Source organism: Rhipicephalus microplus, chromosome 1, assembly GCF_043290135.1.
Source record: "Rhipicephalus microplus isolate Deutch F79 chromosome 1, USDA_Rmic, whole genome shotgun sequence".
NCBI lineage: Eukaryota > Metazoa > Arthropoda > Arachnida > Ixodida > Ixodidae > Rhipicephalus > Rhipicephalus microplus.
Window position 1 is genome coordinate 181,499,835 of NC_134700.1, and position 18,614 is coordinate 181,518,448.

The 18,614-nt window shown below is 45.0% G+C and overlaps 1 protein-coding gene across 2 annotated transcripts in view; it reads left to right on the forward strand.

Annotated features, from left to right (window-relative positions):
* The window catches only part of LOC119178077 (general transcription factor 3C polypeptide 4), a 36,580-nt gene extending 17,966 nt beyond the window's left edge, over window positions 1–18,614 (forward strand). For both annotated transcript variants that reach the window (XM_037429242.2, XM_075888558.1), the window contains 6 exons: window positions 2,874–2,963; window positions 3,798–3,903; window positions 8,770–8,815; window positions 13,614–13,852; window positions 14,705–14,750; window positions 17,786–18,614. In XM_037429242.2, the coding sequence (XP_037285139.2) occupies window positions 2,874–2,963; window positions 3,798–3,903; window positions 8,770–8,815; window positions 13,614–13,852; window positions 14,705–14,750; window positions 17,786–18,235 (977 nt within the window). In that variant the 3' untranslated portion in view covers window positions 18,236–18,614. The remainder of the gene's footprint in view (window positions 1–2,873; window positions 2,964–3,797; window positions 3,904–8,769; window positions 8,816–13,613; window positions 13,853–14,704; window positions 14,751–17,785) is intronic.

Sequence of the window (18,614 nt, forward strand, 5' to 3'; positions counted from 1 at the left end):
AAATTCGCTCGTTAGAGCAAAAAGTGCTGGCTGTCGCCTTCAAGGAAAGAAGGCAGACTGCGATCACGGACTTTTTCAAAAAATAAATTGTTATGCCCTACTCGCAGTGTACTATTGTTGTTCTTCACTTTCGTTAGTTCGAACTTTCGTTAATTCAAACTAAGGCGGCTTCCCCTTACGGTTCAAATTAACGGGCTTTTACTGTATTGTGAACTGGAAGGCGATAGTAAACTAGTTTGATGCACTAAAACCTCATTAAAACAAAGTCACACCTTCTGCAAAAGTACTATGTTATACCTGAAAGTTCGTTATAATTGTATATTCGTAACACTGTATTTACGACAAAACTATTTTTCACTTCATTATAACCAATAGTTTGTTATATCCATGTTCGTTATATCGAGTTTTGAGGTTATGACGATCATTCTAAAAACAGGATGCTTAGTGAAATGTTATATAATATATCGCTGACAATTACAATACTCCTTAATGTAAAATTAGAGTGCAGCAGGATTCAGGTGGCATCGGCGATGAGCCACTGCTTGACCTGTTTGCGTTAAACAGCAGTCGAAGACGAAGCAATTTCACCAGTTGCATTTAAATTGCACAGTGTGCAATGTTCTGCCAATGAGGCCTTGGATGGGTTGAACGGGTGAAAGCGCAAGGAAATCGAATATGGCCGAGTGGAATAACTTGAAAACACGCCACCTTGCCAGAAACGACAGCTGTGCGAGCTCCCACGCAAGCATGCCCCGCCGTGGTGTTCTAGTGGCTAAGGTACTCAGCTTCTGACCCGCAGGTCGCGGGATCGAATTCCGGCTGCGGCAGCTGCATTTCCGATGGAGGCGGAAATGTTGTAGGCCCGTGTGCTCAGATTTGGGTGCACGTTAAAGAACCCCAAGTGGTCAAAATTTCCGAAGCCCTCCACTACGGCGTCTCTCATAATCATATGGTGGTTTTGGGACGTTAAACCCCACATATCAGTCAATTAATCCCATGCAAGCGTGTGTTAATACTGTACTTGCATTGTGCGTGCTTTCACTCATCCACGTCTGCATCGTTCATTAGTTAGCTCATGCTGGATGCCATCGCACAGGCAAGCTCCTATGCATTCAACGAGCTGCACTTTTGCGCATGCTCTCCTTCATTCTCTCCTGTGCCAACACAGTTAACTCTCAGTAAGCGGAAATCTCTCAATTGGAACCGCTGCTTAGATGGAACAACTGCTTCTCATACGATTGGTACCGTACCTAATTTCTGCACCCTGGTTTCTTTCTCACCAAACGAAACTCCTGTTGAACGGAACATACTTTGCTGATCCCTTCAGGCTTCGTTTAACAAGAGTCTACTGTATTTCATTAGGTTGGTGCGCTAGAGAGGCATAAAAGCCACAATTTTTGGAAACAGTGAAAAACATAAATTGTGAAAAGCTTAAATTTTCTGCTTATTTGCTCCAAGGCTGTCTTACCATAAAGGTTTGCTTATTATGCATTGTTCATTTATGTCTTCCCATGGGGCATGATTATCGCTTTGGGAGACCTGCGTTTTCTAGAATACGTGTGGCAATCCTCTTTCCAATAACATAGGATCACCTGCAGCATGCTCTCTTTACTATTGATATTCCCCACCATATTATATTGCTGTGATGCAGTGTAACTTGTGAAACCGAAATCCGTCACTATGAAGCCAAGTAACATCCCTGCCACATTGGAAATCCATATTTTGAGAGATGTTTCTTGCTCATTCTTTCCTTCTTGCTTGCAGTGACCTTCAGATTCAATGTTCTGTTTGGCAGGACCTGCCAGAATGGAGCCATTTGAACATTTCCAATGATGAAAGCATACTTGTAGAAAGGTTAAGAGAGGCGCATTTGCAAAGGTGTAGCGTGCATGAATATAACTGTCTGTGAATGCGAGTTTGACATACGTGTAGCACCATATCTTCATGGGAATGCTTTGTGTATTAAATAATTCAATATAAATTGTGGCTGAAGGAGGTATGCGCTCTCTTTTATGCTTTATTTCTGACCGCTTTGCTTGCATTCTTATGCATCACCCTGATTTCCCTGCGTACACTTTTCGTAAACCGAAACTGCTTGAATTTGAAATGATTGCCTCCAATATGATTGATCTTGTACTTGACTGCTGAACTTCTATGCATCACTCTGAGTAAGTGCAACACTTCTTATAGAACGTACCTTTCCAGTCCCTTCGTGTTTCATTTAACAAGATTCTACTGTGGTCACGTATTCTTCATTACCAGCCACAGCTATGTATACTATGGCCAAACAAAGAACTGAAGTGTGATTGGTGTACAGTGCCATCTCAATGATATGAATTCGAAGGGAGCACACAAAATATTAGTATCATCCCTAATTTGTATTCACCGAAAACAAGTTAAACCTGATCATGAAGATCAACAAGAATTTTAGTGGGGTCAACCACTTCTTGCTAAAAAAAAGTCCACGATACTCTCTTGAACTTTTCTGCCTTCACTGTCCTTCATATAAGTGCCGCGATTTCTTTACTCACGCTGCTGGCGCTTAAAGGCGTGTTCACACTTGGCATCAAAAGAAGCGAAAGTGGCAAAACTCATTGGAAATTCACTCGCTTCGTTGCGTTGCACCACTTGCGTGCAGCGGTCAGTTGCACGTTCGCATCATCTGCCGTGGCTGGGCGAACCATTTTTATAACACCGAACCACGCCGTGTTTAACGTTATGTAGTCCTTCAGAAACGACCTTAAAATTCGTCGTATCATCGCGAAATTTGCATAAACCATAATCGTATCATCGAGATTATACTACTGTATATTTTGCATGAGAAAAGGCGAAGTTCATTTTATAGAGACTCAATCTTCTGTCTTTTTAAACAGCTCTTGACAAGTGCCCAAGTGATGAGCACGACCTCCATGTGCTTGCCTGCACGATGAATGCAGAGATTGTGAACGTTCGTATTGACAATGGTAAGTATAAAGCACAAGGCATTGCTGTGCTTTGTCATTTATGCTAGATACACAAGATTTGTAGAGCACCTACTACTAAAATAGGTCACACTGATCAAGTGTTGATTTGAGGCTGTGTGTTAACTTGTAAGTTAAAAAAAAATGGTTAGTTACTATTGAAAAAGAGGAATGTCAAAGTCCTGTTTTTGAATCCTAAGTATAAACATCAGCACCATATTTCATTGTGTTAATGAATGAATTCTGCGAATTTCGTATCTGCCATCGATTCAAATGCAATTACTTTACTGAGCATGGTCAAGTTTAATTAACTTTTATATGACAGTTTCTGAATATTGCGAAGCTGCAGCAAACATGGTACATGCATGGCTGGGCACGTGGCTGTATTGAACTAAAGTTAGGCGTACCAATTTCAAATAAGTTGACCATGTTCAGTGTGAAACGGCTCCAAAAGCTTGTTTCTCCACATGGATATGTAAATATGCCATGCTTGTGGTTAAAAAAAAAAAAGTGCTGTATCTTTTTTCACAATAGGAGGTTGTGTGTATTGTCGCACCATGCTGGGCCACGAATTTCTTGATGATAAAAGTAATAATGAAAGTTTAAAAAGAGCTTTGCCAATGGGTTAAAGTGATCACAACAAGCCAACATATTTGAAAGTCATAGTGATAGCCTAGCCAATTATTTGTTGGTCTCCATACAAAAAAAGCACCTCTTCATGGGACGAAGTAAAATAAAGTGTGAATTCTGCTGCCCCCCCCCCTTTTTTTCTGCTGTTGTTTGTTGATGATTGTCCATGTTTTCTCAGTGGAATCTTCATGTCCAATCTGCTTATAGATCTCAACTTCAACATTGACAAAATCTCCATTGAGCTACCCTGGATGCTTCAACCCGTAGGCCTGGCCGTCTCGCCTAATGGTGTCTATTTTGCAATGCTCTATAAGTAAGAAATATTTTCACTGCTATTAATATTACTGTCTATCATCTGCATCTACTTTAGAAAGCTACTGGATGAAATGCAGGGTGGAGAAGAACAAAACCTGTATTTAGCCTAAAATATGAAATATGTGCGAGTATTGAAAGTTAGCCATGTACTCTTACTGCCTCCGAAATGATTAAAGAAACTTGTGGAATGGGTATGTGTTGAATAGTACTAGTTATGCTGTTCCCTGTATCTTTATTTTATAGAAGCGCATGTATGTTGAACCTACCACAAGTGTAACTGTTATGTAAAATAATAATAATAGTCTATCAAAATGTTCAATGGTTATTCTTTTTCCCTGGTTGGAAAGCTGATACTGCAGTCATAAGTGTGTCTGCAACCATTGTTGAAAACATTTGCTTGCAATGTCAGGAAATGTTAATCTAAATGGAAAAAGAGGATAATTTTTGTGGAGGTAGAAAGCTGCACTTGGTCAGTTACTTCATCTGTGCGGCGCAAAATTCTATACATACTTCTCTCAAAATTTGGCAATGTAGTGTAGTTTTTATATATAAGGAAGTAAGGTATTCATCATAATGTCTCCTTTTGTATATGTGAAAAATATTGTTTTGGGTTCCACTGTTATGCAGTATGTTTTCGGGTAGTGTAAATTTCATATGGTATTTTACCCTTCCAAAAATTAGAAGTACCCACTGTCTCGCGTTAACATCAGGGCCTATTAATGTCTGTGCTTGCTTGGAACCAAATGCATGTAGGCAGCAGTATGCTTACAAGGGAGAGGGACTTTGAAAGAGAAAAAACTAGTAATGTCAAAGCACACTACTACCACGGCTGTTGTCTTTTGTGCAAGTTTCACTTCATTCGTGCTGTGGCAGTTTTCTAGCATGCCTGTCCGTGTTCTGCAGCTTCTTGCTGCACAGATCGGACAACCTGTAATGGAGCAGTTTATGTACTGCAGTATTATACATAACTGTGTTTTCCGACCTTTTCTTATAGTAAAGCCTAAAAAAAGTGAAAAAAAAAAAAAGACAAGCTTTCGTGATTAACTGAAATGCATGCCTGCGGAAAACAGGACATCTTCACTGCAATACAGTAGTGACAGACGGGCCGCATGCCGCCTGCTCTTCGCTGCGTCAGCACGTCACTCATGATGCGATCATTCCCCCACTTTTTCCGTTAATATGAAAAATCTAATAATGGCCTTTGTAATGAAAATTACAATGTTTGTTTACTGGAGAACATGATCATTGAAGCTTTCGAACTTAGTTTTTGAATTAGGCGTTGCAGGCAAGAACTCCACCAGCCGTGCAAGTGCGCAAATTGCTGGAGCAACCAGCAATCGGGGGTTTGCACACATCGCGAATCCCGCCAAACTGCCCTTTAATATGTCGCGCTAATATTCGTTTAAGATGTCTTTAAATAATGTATTTGTATTCCCAAAAAGAATGGGTAAATCATGGCACGTTGACGATGCGAGAAGCATGCGATATGCTGCCCGCACGTCATCGCTGTGTTGCAGTGAAGCGTGTCTTATTTAACGCAGGCGCATTTTTTAGTTGGCCACGGGAGCGTTTCTTTTAAATGCGAATGCATTTCTATGTCATGCGTCATGGGATCCTATGTCATGCGTCCATCGGGATCCGTCCACCGCCTTGTCCTGTAGCAACAGCTGCAGGCGTGCGCGCTTATCCTCGCCCCCAGCAACTGGAGCCCCCACCTCCTTGACTCGAACGTGACTTGCAACCGCCTCAATGCTGTGCGTTTGAAATGTCTTTGTAGCGTTTGTGCTGCGAGCATTTGTGTAGCGGTGTTGTTGATAAGACGCTGACATTACGGCTGTCAGGTACAATGACAGCTGCAGTGCTTCGCCGCTCCTTCTTTCCCGGTTCGCGCCCCACTCTCGACCGTTCGCTGGCTGAGCACCTCTTAAGAAGGCCCGAAAATGTGTGCTTGAGATGCCGCTGTGCAATGCCGATGCCGAGCCGAGAACGCTGTTTGTTTTGTTCACTTTATAGTATTTTTTAACCGTGCACGCTAGGTATTAGAGCTGAAAAGGCATACCGCGTTTTTCGCGACATAAAAACGCCACGTGCGGCGAACGGCGCTATTGGCTGCACGGTGCAAAAAAAAAAAAAAACATTATTCTTCTAACACTGGGTTCTCACATGCAAAACGCCATTATGGACGCCACGCAATGCATTTGCATTTTCTCACGATTCCCTTCGAGGAGGTGGGGGAATTTTTATTCTTCTTCTTCTTCTCTTTTCTGCGCTGGAAGTAGGGAAGCTGCCACTCTTCAGTATCGCTAGACCGCATTGCCTTGTGGTTGTTAAGGGCCATCGTTTAGGAGAATTCGCGGCGAGATCGGCATTGGGAATTAGCAAATGGCACCCGAAGTTTTCGAATTAACCGGACTGGTGCTGACCGCCGCTTCATATTATCCGCTCAGACTTGCATTGCAAAACACGGGACCATGGAAATATTTCGAATTAAGTGGGATTTTGAAATAATTGAGTTCGAATGAATGAGGTGTTACTGTTCTTGGCTTTTGTCGATTGTGGCTTTTTGGTTGCAGGCAATATTAAAGCAAATGCTATCTACTACTGAGTAATTTTCATAGTAAACTTAAATAGTAGCAGGATTTTTGTAGTGGTAGAGTGTAGGATAAAAGGGGTTAAATACATTGAGTCTCGAGATTTGCCATACTCAAATCCATGGCGGCAAGTACATTAAGTGGTGCTCCACTAAACTCGAGGCCATGGTGGCTGCGTTTTGAGGGGAACGAAATGCATAGAACACCCGCGTGCTTATATTTGGGCCCACATCAAGGAACCTCAGGTGGTCAAAAAAAATTCAGAGTCCTTCACTTCGACAGGCTTTATAATCATATTGTGATTTGGCTTCTGAAATCCCAGCAATTACCACGATATCTAGCGTGTAAAGCTCACCTGACATGCTTCTAGACATAATTTATTTATTTTTTAAATTCTGCACAGAAGCTCATTTTGAAGTTTTCCATGTGATGCATAGGTGAACAGTTTTATCATCTCAAAGGGCATAGTCACAGTATACCGACCACTTTGTTTTAGGGTGGCATCGGCATCGCATCTCTCTGTCTCTTTTTTTTTTCTTTAAAAGTGGTCATAAGCATCTCAAAAGGCCCAACCAAAGGCCCATCCCGCAGTCATCAAAATGCACGTTTGGCATTAAATTTGAATAAAGTCAGCATTTTCCTGACATGTGCTATATGCTGCTAGTGCAATATGACTGTCCGTCCTCATTAATATCGTGTCTAACAAAATGTGGTCTGAGATAGGTGCCTTTTCTTTTTTCCTGCAAAGCAGGGTCAAACTGAAGTGCCACGTTGATTCAATCTCTACTGCTCATGGATAAGTTATGAATTTTGCAGCAGCATTCAACCTGTTTCTAGCTATGTTTCCTCTTGAAATGGGCAAGTCTGGAAAAAGTATGCTCATGTGCATGTAAGAAGAATGGCGATTTGGGCTAGTTGGTTTGAATTCATGATAATAAGGGTTGCAGCGCGAGCACGAATGTGCTAGAAGAAACAGACGAATCAGCGCTCGTGTTGTCCTCTTTGCCTTCCGTACCTCGACTTTCGTCTGTTTCTTCTAGCACATTCGTGCTCGCGCTGCAACCCTTATTATCATGTGCATGTGCCGTAGAAAACTGCAGCAAGAACTTTGCAGCCATCTCATGGAAAAATTGGCCTCGTATCTGCATGTGATCTGCAAATGTCGTCAAAAGACGATAGTCTTGCGTGTGGAAAGAGTGAACAAAACATTTATTTGATGTTCTGCGCAAGAAAATCGGTGAATGGTATTCCGGAGACGCTGCGGTAGAGTGCCTCGAGCGTGCAGCGGAAGCAAACGAGCACATCAAGTCACGTCACACATGAGACATGAGCGCCATCTGGCAGTTTTTTTTTTTTTTTTGAAAGTGAAGCGCCTGGCCCTGAGACAGGCGTGCGCGCCCGTCTCAGAGGTGATAAGGTGTAGAACGCAAGGCGACGGGTAGGTGCCACCACCGTGTCGTCTTAGCAAAACGTTGGGAACACTCGCTTCTTCGTGCAAGCATTGCATGGTCAGTGCAGCGTGATAAATGCTACGGTGCTTAGAATTACTTATGTATGTCTTTTCTAGTAAAAGACGCACATGCAGAATATATACGTGTTGTTATGGTGCCTCAGATATGTGCAATAATTGCTTTTTAATTTACAATCGCACAAGTATGAACGCTGAATCTTGAGCAACATCGGTGGGCGCTGCGGATGGGGTTGGCCGTTCGGAGTATCGGCTGATGCTGTTTAAGGTACCCGATTCGCGTTAAGGGTGGACAAACAGACAAATGAACAGACAGACAAAGTTTTTGTGTTGAAGGTCCCCAAGAACGACTATCGTCATTAAAAGAGAAAGATAAGACATTCCTTTGTGATGCAATAAACTTGTGCGGTGAAGTACTACATAGAAAACTGTACGGGCCGCTGTGACGGGACATGGTGTGTCTCCAAAAAATGTGTTTTTTTCCCGAGCATAGGCTTCGCGGACCCACAGAGCCTCTTTTGAGAACCACTGGTCCATGCTGTATATGCATACTGGTTGTACTTGATTGACACTAGTGGTAGGTGTCACCATCCTAGTGAAAGCAGCGGAAGTGCATTGCTGCATATTGCAATGTACGCTCACTTTCTCTGCTTGCCCAGTCTTGGCTGAGTGACCATGACGGTATGCTTTCAAACAGCGCTAAAAACTCTTGGTCAAGCAAACGCTGCAGTTACAGTACATTTTTAGATTGACTCAAGCTAGTCCTTACACCACTTTGTTGACAAAGTTATCTCTCTTGTTTCAGCATCACCACCATGGTCCACGAGAGTATCATCAAGGAGCCTCTGCAGGTAAATGTGCACTCATTAAAGGTGTCCTGCAAGACTTTTTGAGTACGGTCAACAAACGCTGCCTATCAGTAGTTGAGGTTCCCGAGAACATGTGAGCCTGATATTATGGCATAGCACGTGGCCTGCAATTCACAACGAATGCTCCAAGTCAGCTAAAAATTGCTTTATCTCTCTCGACAAATGATGGAACAAGCTCAAAATTCTCTTGTCACAGCCATTGTATCAGTGATTGGTGGATTTGAGCATGGCGAGCTTGGTCGTTACTCAGGCTGCCGTGGGAGGCCGCGACTTGTCCATGCGTGCGCACTGAAAAGCAGCATACTTGAAGAAAAAAAGGGAGAGAGAAAGGTGTTCAAGGTATTGAGGCACGAGAGAAGAAAGAATTTAGTTGCAGCGTGCGACAAATCTTTGCTAGTCTGCTCCTAGTAAACGAATTCTAAAATATTTTGCAGCGGTGAATTTGTGAGGCAATAAACTCCTTTGGTGAATCCATTTCATGGCTACATAAAAAAAGTGTTGCAGGGCTCCTTCAAACAAAGCAGGATTTAAAGAAAAGCAGAATACACCTAACCTTATCTGGTAATCCTGTCCACCTAACAAACTGCATGTTTGTCGTAGCTGTAGTATACATACCTCTCTTTTATTTAAAGAGCCCATCACCTCGTTTGACAATTTTGAGCTTATGAGTGCAATGCAGACACTGGGCATTCACGATCACGTCTGCGAAAAATCGATATGCTACACGCTGTGGAAGTGGTTCAAATTTCAAGCTGAACACCACTTGCCCTTCTTCTCACGTGCTTGTGCCAAGAGAATGAGGGCAAGACGTAGACTATGGAATTGCCCTACGTAGACAGTAGTGCGCCGACGTCGCCAGCAGTGGCACATGACATGGTGAGACCAAAAGGCCCGTAAAAAAAGCACGGGACTGAATTTCTATTCCATTCAACCTATGGCTGGCAGTAGCGCTGCCGCATTTGCCATTGTTAGTCTTGACAGCATGCTGAACTCGATTGCTGTGCTTACATAAAATGATGAAGAAATACTGGAAGTGGTTAGGGACCCTTTAAAGATAAGTTTCACTACGAATATGCCAACTGGGTTACGTTAGACAAGCATCAGCTCACTGCACCCGAGCCGATCAAGTATACCTTTCTTAATGAGCTGGGGTTGTGGCAGTGTGGCATGACATTCCAACTGAAATGATCATTCAAGTGCTCTGAGAATGCATCATATCTAAGGTGCTTGACGAAAGCAAGGACAATGCTATTCAGGAAGAACTGAGTTAGGAAGAGGACGGTAATCTTGTGGGTAATGGCAAGTGAATTTTAAATGGGCCTTAGATGTGAGCATTAAAAAAAAAAAACAGAAGGAGAAAAAGAAAATAAAAAAAAAGCCTATCAGGGTTCCTTATATATTCGGCTGAGATGACTCGATGACTAAAGTTACCTGATAGTCATTTTATAGCGCACTTCATATTGTGAAAACACCATTCTCCTTCTTGCATGTTTTTTTCGGCCAAGAAGGCAGTCAACCTGGCCGGTCCCAACCCCCTTGTTAAGGCGGGCGATTTTAATGCTCCGAACAACACTTGGGGCTACCCGTACAATACCAGCAAGGGCGCGGAACTGTGGCAGAATGCGACTGACATGGACCGGACTCAATCACCGACAAGGCCTTTCCAACTCGGTTGGGCACCTCATCCTGCAGAGACTCGACTCCCGACTTGACCTTCGTCAAGAATCTCCCCGATGTACAGTTGGCCAACTCGAACATTGACTTAGGTAGCGACCATTACGTCCTGGTGACGCAGTTCTTAGTGGTCCGAAAGAGGGCACGGGAGTTTCCTTGGACAAACTGGGACCAGTTTCGCAAAGTCCGCAACGACCGACCACTACCTGCAACCAGGCCAAGCCTCGAGCAGTGGATTAGCCAGCTCAGAGAGGACGTTATAAGTACCACGAAGAATATAAGTACTGACCTTCCGGTTGAAAAAATGGACAGCGCCTTGCCCACCTGCTCGAGGCCAAGCAGTCACTTCTCGCCCGCTGGAAAGGCCAGCGCCTCAATCGCAGGTTGCGCAAGAAAATCTCCGACCTAAACAAGACCATCGAGGAGCACTGCCGCGTCCTCTCCAAGCAGCAGTGGGACGAGGTGTGCAACTCGGTAGACGGCCAGATGCGTAATGGCAAGACATGGAACCTGCTCAAGCACCTGCTCAGCGAGACTAACTCCAAAACTAACCAGCGGAACGTACTAGCGCGTGCCATGCACGAAGCCAAGCAGTCCTCTTCAGAAGAGGAGGTTTTGAAGGAGCTGGTGCAAAAGTACCTACCTGTCGACTCGAACCCCACAACAACGTACCCCAAGTACTCTGGACCGGCCAACACTGAACTGGATGCCGAGATATGCCACGAAGAGGTTCGGCAGGCACTCCACGGGCTCAACGGAATGTCTGCCGCGGGCCCCGATGGTATAACTAATAAGACCCTGCGCAACCTGGACAACCGGTCAATCGACTACCTCACCGAAGTCATCAACGAGGCATAGAAGAGCAGCGAGGTGCCCGACCCGTGGAAGGTCGCACGCGCCGTGCTCATTCCCAAGCCAGAGGGGCCACCCAACTTGGACAACTTGCGCCCCATTTCGCTCACATCCTGCGTGGGAAAGGTAGCCGAGCATGTGGTACTCAATAGGTTGACTTGGTACCTGGAAGACAATGGGCTCTACCCTCCCACCATGATTGGTTTTCGAGCCAAGATTTCGACGCAAGACGCTATGAAGCTGCTCTAGCACCAAGTCATGGACTGCAACACTCGAGACACGCGGGCCATTCTCGGCCTCGACTTAGAGAAAGCCTTCGACAGTGTTACTCACTCTTTCGTGTTGCGGTCAATTGCTGAGCTCGGCCTTGGAGTCAGATTCTACGAATATGTCAAATCGTTCTTGACCCATAGGAGAGCTACCCTCAGAGTGGGAGACCTTGTCTCCGAGAAGATCGAGCTGGGCTCGCGCGGCGCGCCACAGGGGTCAGGGATATCTCCCACCCTGTTCAACCTTGTCATGGTCGGGTTGTCCAAGAGGCTCTCAAGTATAGAAGGCATTAACCACACGATTTACGCGGACGATAATACCATTTGGTGCACAGGTGGCAGTGACGGGCAAGTCGAGCGCTCTTTGCAGGAGGCCATAGACACCACGGAAGATCACCTCCGTCCCATAGGCCTGAGGTGTTCCCCAAACAAGTCCGAGCTCCTCCTCTACCAACCCACTAGGCGAGGGCCAAAGCCCGAAAACTGGCAGCCGATTTCGAAGAGTGATATTAAGCTCTACACCAGAGATGGCGGCGCAATTCCCAGAGTCGACTCCATTCAGGTCCTCGGCATGACCATCGAGTCCAATGGTTCCAACGGCAAGACTATACTCAAGCTCGCCGCCAAGACGGATAATGCGGTTCGGCTGGTTCGGCGGGTGGCCAACCGCTACCAAGGCCTCAAGGAAGACAACCTAATCCGCCTGGTCAATGCCTTTGTGCTCTGCCACTTTTCGTATGTCGCGGCCATGCATAATTGGCAGCGTGCCGAGCGCGACAAGATCAACGTCTTGCTCAGAAAGATTATCAAGCGGGCCCTCGGTATCCCGATCAGGACGCGCACCGAGCGCCTGCTCCAGCTCGGAGTACACAAAACGTTGGAGGAGATTGCCGAAGCGAAACAGTGGGCCCAGCTCGCGCGCCTTTCGAGCTCCCAGACCGGCAGACACATACTCCGAGCTCGGTCACTCTCCGGCTGAAGTGGACAAAAATATGAGACGGGTGCCCCGTGAGATTCGCGACCTCATCACCGTGGCACTGATACCGAGGAATGTCCATCCCGAGCACAATCGTGGTAGGCGACGGGCTAGAGCTGCCACTCTTCTCAAGCAGATTCATAGTGAGGAGCCCGGCGTCAGCTTTGTCGACGGGGCAGCGTACCGTGGGAGCCGCACCTTCTCCGCAGTCGTCGTCGACTCCAAACAGCAAATCACCAACTGCGCATCGGTTCACACTGACGATCCGACAATTGCCGAGCAAGTGGCCATCGCCCTTGCCATCTTGGAAGGTGAAAGGGATGTATGTGGGATGTATGCATGTGGGGATGTATGCATGTGGGATGTATGCATGTGGGGATGTATCCACGCTGGCGCACATGCTCTGGGAGTGCAAAGCAATGTACACTAAACCCAACAGTACATCGGTCAGGTGGGAGGCGGCCCTACGCAGCTCCCTCCTGGCCGACCAACTTTGGGCCATCCAGCAGGCCCGCGGAGCAGCTGATAGGCTTGACCTAACGGTCCCGACGTGGGAGTCGCCTGCTGCGCGCTGATGCGCGCCTTGCAGGACCACAATAAAGTTTCGCAACCAACGGAGATGCTGCCCAGATGAAGTGAATGCGCAGCTCCTGCAGTGATGTGAAACTCGTGCTTTAATGCCGCAAAGACTAAGTAAATGTGTAGCTTGCACAGCCATGAGAGTTGTACACTGTTTATATGTTTATTTTTTAGTCATGCCAATGTTGCTCTTCTTATTTCATTATTCTTGTGAACGTCACCAGGACTAAGCGAATGTGCAGCACGTGAGTGCTGCTTTTTAAAATTTGTTTTGTCATGCTAACACTGCTTCACAAATTTTGGTGGTCTGCTTGCAAACAAAACCCCCCTAGATTAGAATAAATATGACAAGTGCTGATCAATAGCTATTCGACTTGGAACAATGAATCATCATCACCTTCTCTTTTTTTTTTTTGTGCCCGCATTACAGCTCATGATCTACAACCGGACAGATGTGGCTGACGTGTCCAAGTTGCTTCTAAGTAAGGCAAGAACAGACAGCACCACAACGGATATCCAGCTTACAAACATTCTGGACTGTCTCGACCGGATTCAGTCGTACAGCTGCGGCAAAGCGAACCTGCCGGAGGAACTGAAGGTGTACATGACGGATGTCAGTGCAGTCGGGTCTCTCGAAAAAATCTCCAGATTTGGACTTCAGCTGTTCTGGTACGCTGCTTCTCTACTTGTGCTGCAATAATGTAGCACGGTTAAAGTTACCCAGCTCTTTCCTTTGCTGGCCTTGTTATATCATTCAAACTCTGGCCTCAGCAAAATTGGCAATTAAAGTTTTTTTATGTTGTTTCATCCAATCCTCAATAACAGTTACAAAACACATTTCCATGCCTTGCAACCTGCTGTTGTTAGGTGTGTGCTCGCAAGTTGGAAGGGTGTAAGTTCGCAAACTTTCCTTATGTATTTCAGAGAGCTTTGTCTATGTGTGCCACGTTGTCTAAAAAGCTGTTAAAAGAGGTTGAGTTTACATCGTTCAGAGAAATAACCATGCTTTCAAGTGATCCCATAGGCAGCCAGACAGTGGTAGTGTGCTTTTTAAACACTATTCATTTGGAGAAAGATCTTTTTTTAAAAGCGGAGCTTGTAGAGTGAAGCTCAAGGTAAAACGTCGAGTGTCTGCAAAAAGCACTCTGCGCCATTGTTTATCTGCTGCACCCACTGATGGAGACAGTCGGCGCAGCCGCCGCAGTGAGTTTGCCCATTACGCAAGCCAAGTACAAGTGATGAAAAGGCTCCGTTCGCTTCTACTGTGGGTGCTACTGTCTGCTTGGCCTGTTAGTTTTAAGGCCGAAGCTCGGACATTCTTGCATGGTCTCTGACTGGCAGTGGCTCGACTCTAGTACTTTGTCTACACCAAGGAAAGACCCAGCATCAGCCGAAAAGGCTACGTTAAGCCTCTAATATAAACAACCTTTGCGGTTTCTTAAGTTCAAGCAGCTAGAGTAAACTTCTCCCTTTTCCTTCATTTGCCGAGCACAACGAGTGATGTGAACACTTTTTCTGCAGTTTTCTCAAGAAGGTGGAAGGAACCCTAAACAAGTCCACTGAGCCAGTAAGTGACATGTCAGTCTTTGTACTGCCAGAACTAAAGTTTATATCGAATTCTGATGCTTGAAGTCATTTCGGAGAGAAGGTTTCTGTTTGAACTGTGCAAGCCGCGTGTCATCACGACAACACATCACGGTAATGCGTACCTGACAGGAAGGTGATGTATCAGCACCATGTGCTGCTATACAGCTGTGCAAATTATGCTGTATACACCTACAGCCATACAAATTTGCGTCATTTGTAGGCTTGTGTGAATATTCGAATGCTTGGAACGAATAATACTATATTCGAATTCGCTTCACCTAGAATTTAAATTATTGAAAATTTCGAAGTATTCGCCATGAACGAATAGTTGTATAGTATTAATCTGCACGTAACTTTCTGTAAAGGTGGTTTCACTGCAGCTGGGGGCGCTAAGCCGTGAAAGCGGCTATCCAAGAAAAATTCTCACTGCGGCGAAGCCTCTCTTCAAAGTTTAAGGGGCCCTGCAACACTTTTTCAGCATGGTCAGAAAACGCTGCCGATCGGTAGTCGAGGCTCCCAACAACACGTGAGCCAAATATTATTGCGCAGCACGTGGCCGAAAACTCGAAATAAGTTCTTAAAGTCAGCTGAAAATTGCCTTTCCTTCTTTCGACAAATTATGGTACAAGCTCAAAAATCACTCGTCAACGCCATCACTCATCACTTGAGCATGGCGCGTTGGTCGTTACTGGGGCCGCAACTTGTCTATGCGTGCGTATGCGATCGCACTGAAAAGCAGCGTATTCGAAGGAAAAAGAGAGAAAATATGCTCAAGGTCACGAGACACGCGCGACGTATTTTCATCCCCTGTGCCATCCTTCTCTGCTTAGCTTTCGGCACTTTCGTTGGGATGAGAGAAGAGAGAATGTAGTCGCAGCAAGCGGCAATGCTTTGTAACTCCGCTTATACGAAACAATTCTTTGCGGCGGTGAATTCGTGAAGCAATAAGCTCCTTTAGTGAACCCAGTCCACGGCTACTTGAAGTGTTGCAGGGTCCCTTTAAATAAACATATTATCCTTACGTCGATTCATCATTTTTGTTTTTCAAGTTTAACAGCTTGTTATGCTGATGCTGGCTTATATGCTTTAAGCACAACAAATTTTAAAATGTTACACATTTTAGAGGTTTTCACTTGCATCTTACCGAAAGTCGAATCCTGCTACTACTTAAAGTTGTTTCGACTTCCTTAGAATGAAAAAAAAGGCCTTTGCATAGAGGCCTTGTGTCAATTTTTAAAAAATATTTGCTGGTCACTTAGGTCATAATAAATATGCCCATTTTTCTTTATATGTCATATAGACTATTCGAATTCGATTCAAAACTATTCGACCAAAATTACCATTTTCTTCGAATTCACTTCGAACCTAAAATTCACTATTCGCACAAGCCTAGTCATGTGACATGCACCACCCTTGCTAACAAACAAGTGAAGGTGACGCTGTAGTAAATGTTACCTCCAATGCACATTACACATTTTTTTATTCTTTTCTTTCCATGGCATGACAAAATTTTGTCTTTCTTGCACACCCATGCGATGGCACAAAAACAGCACCTTGCATAATTACAAAACGATCTTTGGCAAAGCAGGCATGCTGGCATTACTAACAATTTGCACTGCCTTCTTCCTCGTGCATGAGCGTTCATATTTTAAACAGCTTGTATCACAACCTGCTGCTGAATGGTAGTTGGTGCCATTTTGTTGAAATGTAGCGCCAGGTACTGTAAAGTCAATGTATTGCACGTGGTGTAATATAATCCTAATTGCGTACGCACTTGCATCGAGTCGCTATGTGAAAAAAAAAAAAAGAACTATGGCAACTTCGCAATACGGGTGCAATACCTGAAGAAAGAATGGAGCTGAGCAGCCTTCCTGTTTCTTTTTGTCTCGGTTAAGCCAAGTACTGTACGGTGAGAGTATGGTACGTGATATATGAAGCGCAGACTGTCACAAGCCGGGACTCATGCCATACTGTTGCTGAGTTTGCCCTGCACCTTCATTTCATCAGTGCAATGCACTCCATGGCCATGAACGGGTGTGGCACGCATCTTCATTAGCAGGCCGAAAATGTAATGTACGGGTTCGTGTACATTCTTTTGAATTGTTCCAGGTAGGCAGGCACACATTGCATTTTCTGTTAATCAGTCAGCTGGGAGTTCCATTCACCTGTGCCAACCGAAAAAAGCATGACATCCTCTTATGATCTCAAGATGCTTTGCCTAGGCAGTATTGGATCTCCCTTATGATGAGGCATGCCTCAGCTTCACGCTACCTTCACGTCGATTGTCTTCATTTGTGCAAAGCTGGATCTTGTGAGGTTTGCCACACTCTTGCTGGTTGTGGGTTCCACTTTGACTTCATGAAATACACAAACCTTCATATACCATGCATTGCGGGTGCATTAAAGAAATCCAAATTGTGAAATTGTGAAGTCAGTGTGTGGGAATATTCGAGCACCTCAAATATTCAAATGAATATCACATTGTTCAAGTTCGCTTCAACCTGAATTTAAATTATTCAAAATTTCAAAGCATTTGAAATGAATGAAAAGACACATATAAACTAGGTATGCGCAAATAGTCGGACTTTCTAATATTTTTCTAATTGTGTCTGCTATTCGATTCGCACTGGAATGTGACTATACGAAGTACCATTTGAACATCTTTTTTTATTCGAGCATCATTATTTCAACGTGAGGCTTCTGTTGAAAGATTCGCCCATCAGAAGCTTTATCATTCAAACTTTCTACAGCTTTTCCACAGTAGTGAACACTTACACCTTCTACCTTGCGAGATTTGAAATGGGAGTAATCGCTGATGTTTTGTGAAAGAGCAGGAACACAGTAGGCACAGAATCAAGAAAAAAGAATCCGCGGCAATGAGCAGCCTAGTCTTTGAATTGACGTCACATCGCCATGCTTGCAACAAGACCAGTGTTCGTTCTTGGAGCTAATGGGTCATCTAGATGATTGTTTGAAGCTGTGTTACTCAGAGCCACTCAATTCTCATTTTTTCAGGACCAAGACTTTACCTGGGCATGCATGGAGCTAATGCGGCGACACATTTTGGCTGTTGTCAGCGATTGCAACGAAGGCCAACTAACCGACCCTCAGAAGTCATCACTACGACTCTTCTACAACTGGTTGTCCACCACAGGAGTGGAGACGCAAGAGCGGATCTCCCGGCTTTTCGCTACCGAGCCAGTGGCCAGTGCGGTGGCCTCCGTTGCTGGAGGAGGGCTCGTCGTTTTCGAGGAGTGCCCCATTTGTGAAGACGCCATCCCTTTCCAGGATCTAAACAACGGCACTTGTGGCCAGGGCCACCGATTTGGCCGGTGTGTCAACTCTATGTTGGTGTGCTCCCAAACTCCAATGAGGTACTGCAGTACTTGTCAGCAGTGTGCGCAACGCAAAAGTGTCTGGCCAGATGGGGAGGTTTGCCTGTACTGTGGCAAGTGGCTTCTGTAAACTGGCCAATGAGTGATGCTGCGTGTTTCAATAAGCTATACTATGAGTTCCTTGGACATGTTTTCTCCGAATATCTGAAGTTTTTTCGGATCTGTGTTTCCTTCCGCGTTAAGTGAGATATCTGCGTAGCGCAACGCTGACTGCAGCCCATTCATAGCTTGCCACACTACTCGGATGGATAGCAACGAGGGATATTGTGGAAGCAGCACGAGCGACTGTTCAGACAACTGCAGCGCAGGTCAAAAGTTGCAGTGGTGCAAGATGGAATCTTGTGAGTTTCAGGGTCCACATGCTCTAGCTCTAGGCTACTGCTCAGGTGTACAGTTGTGTAAATAGCAGGTATCTATGTCAGCTCATAATAAATAACGGCAGTCTTTGA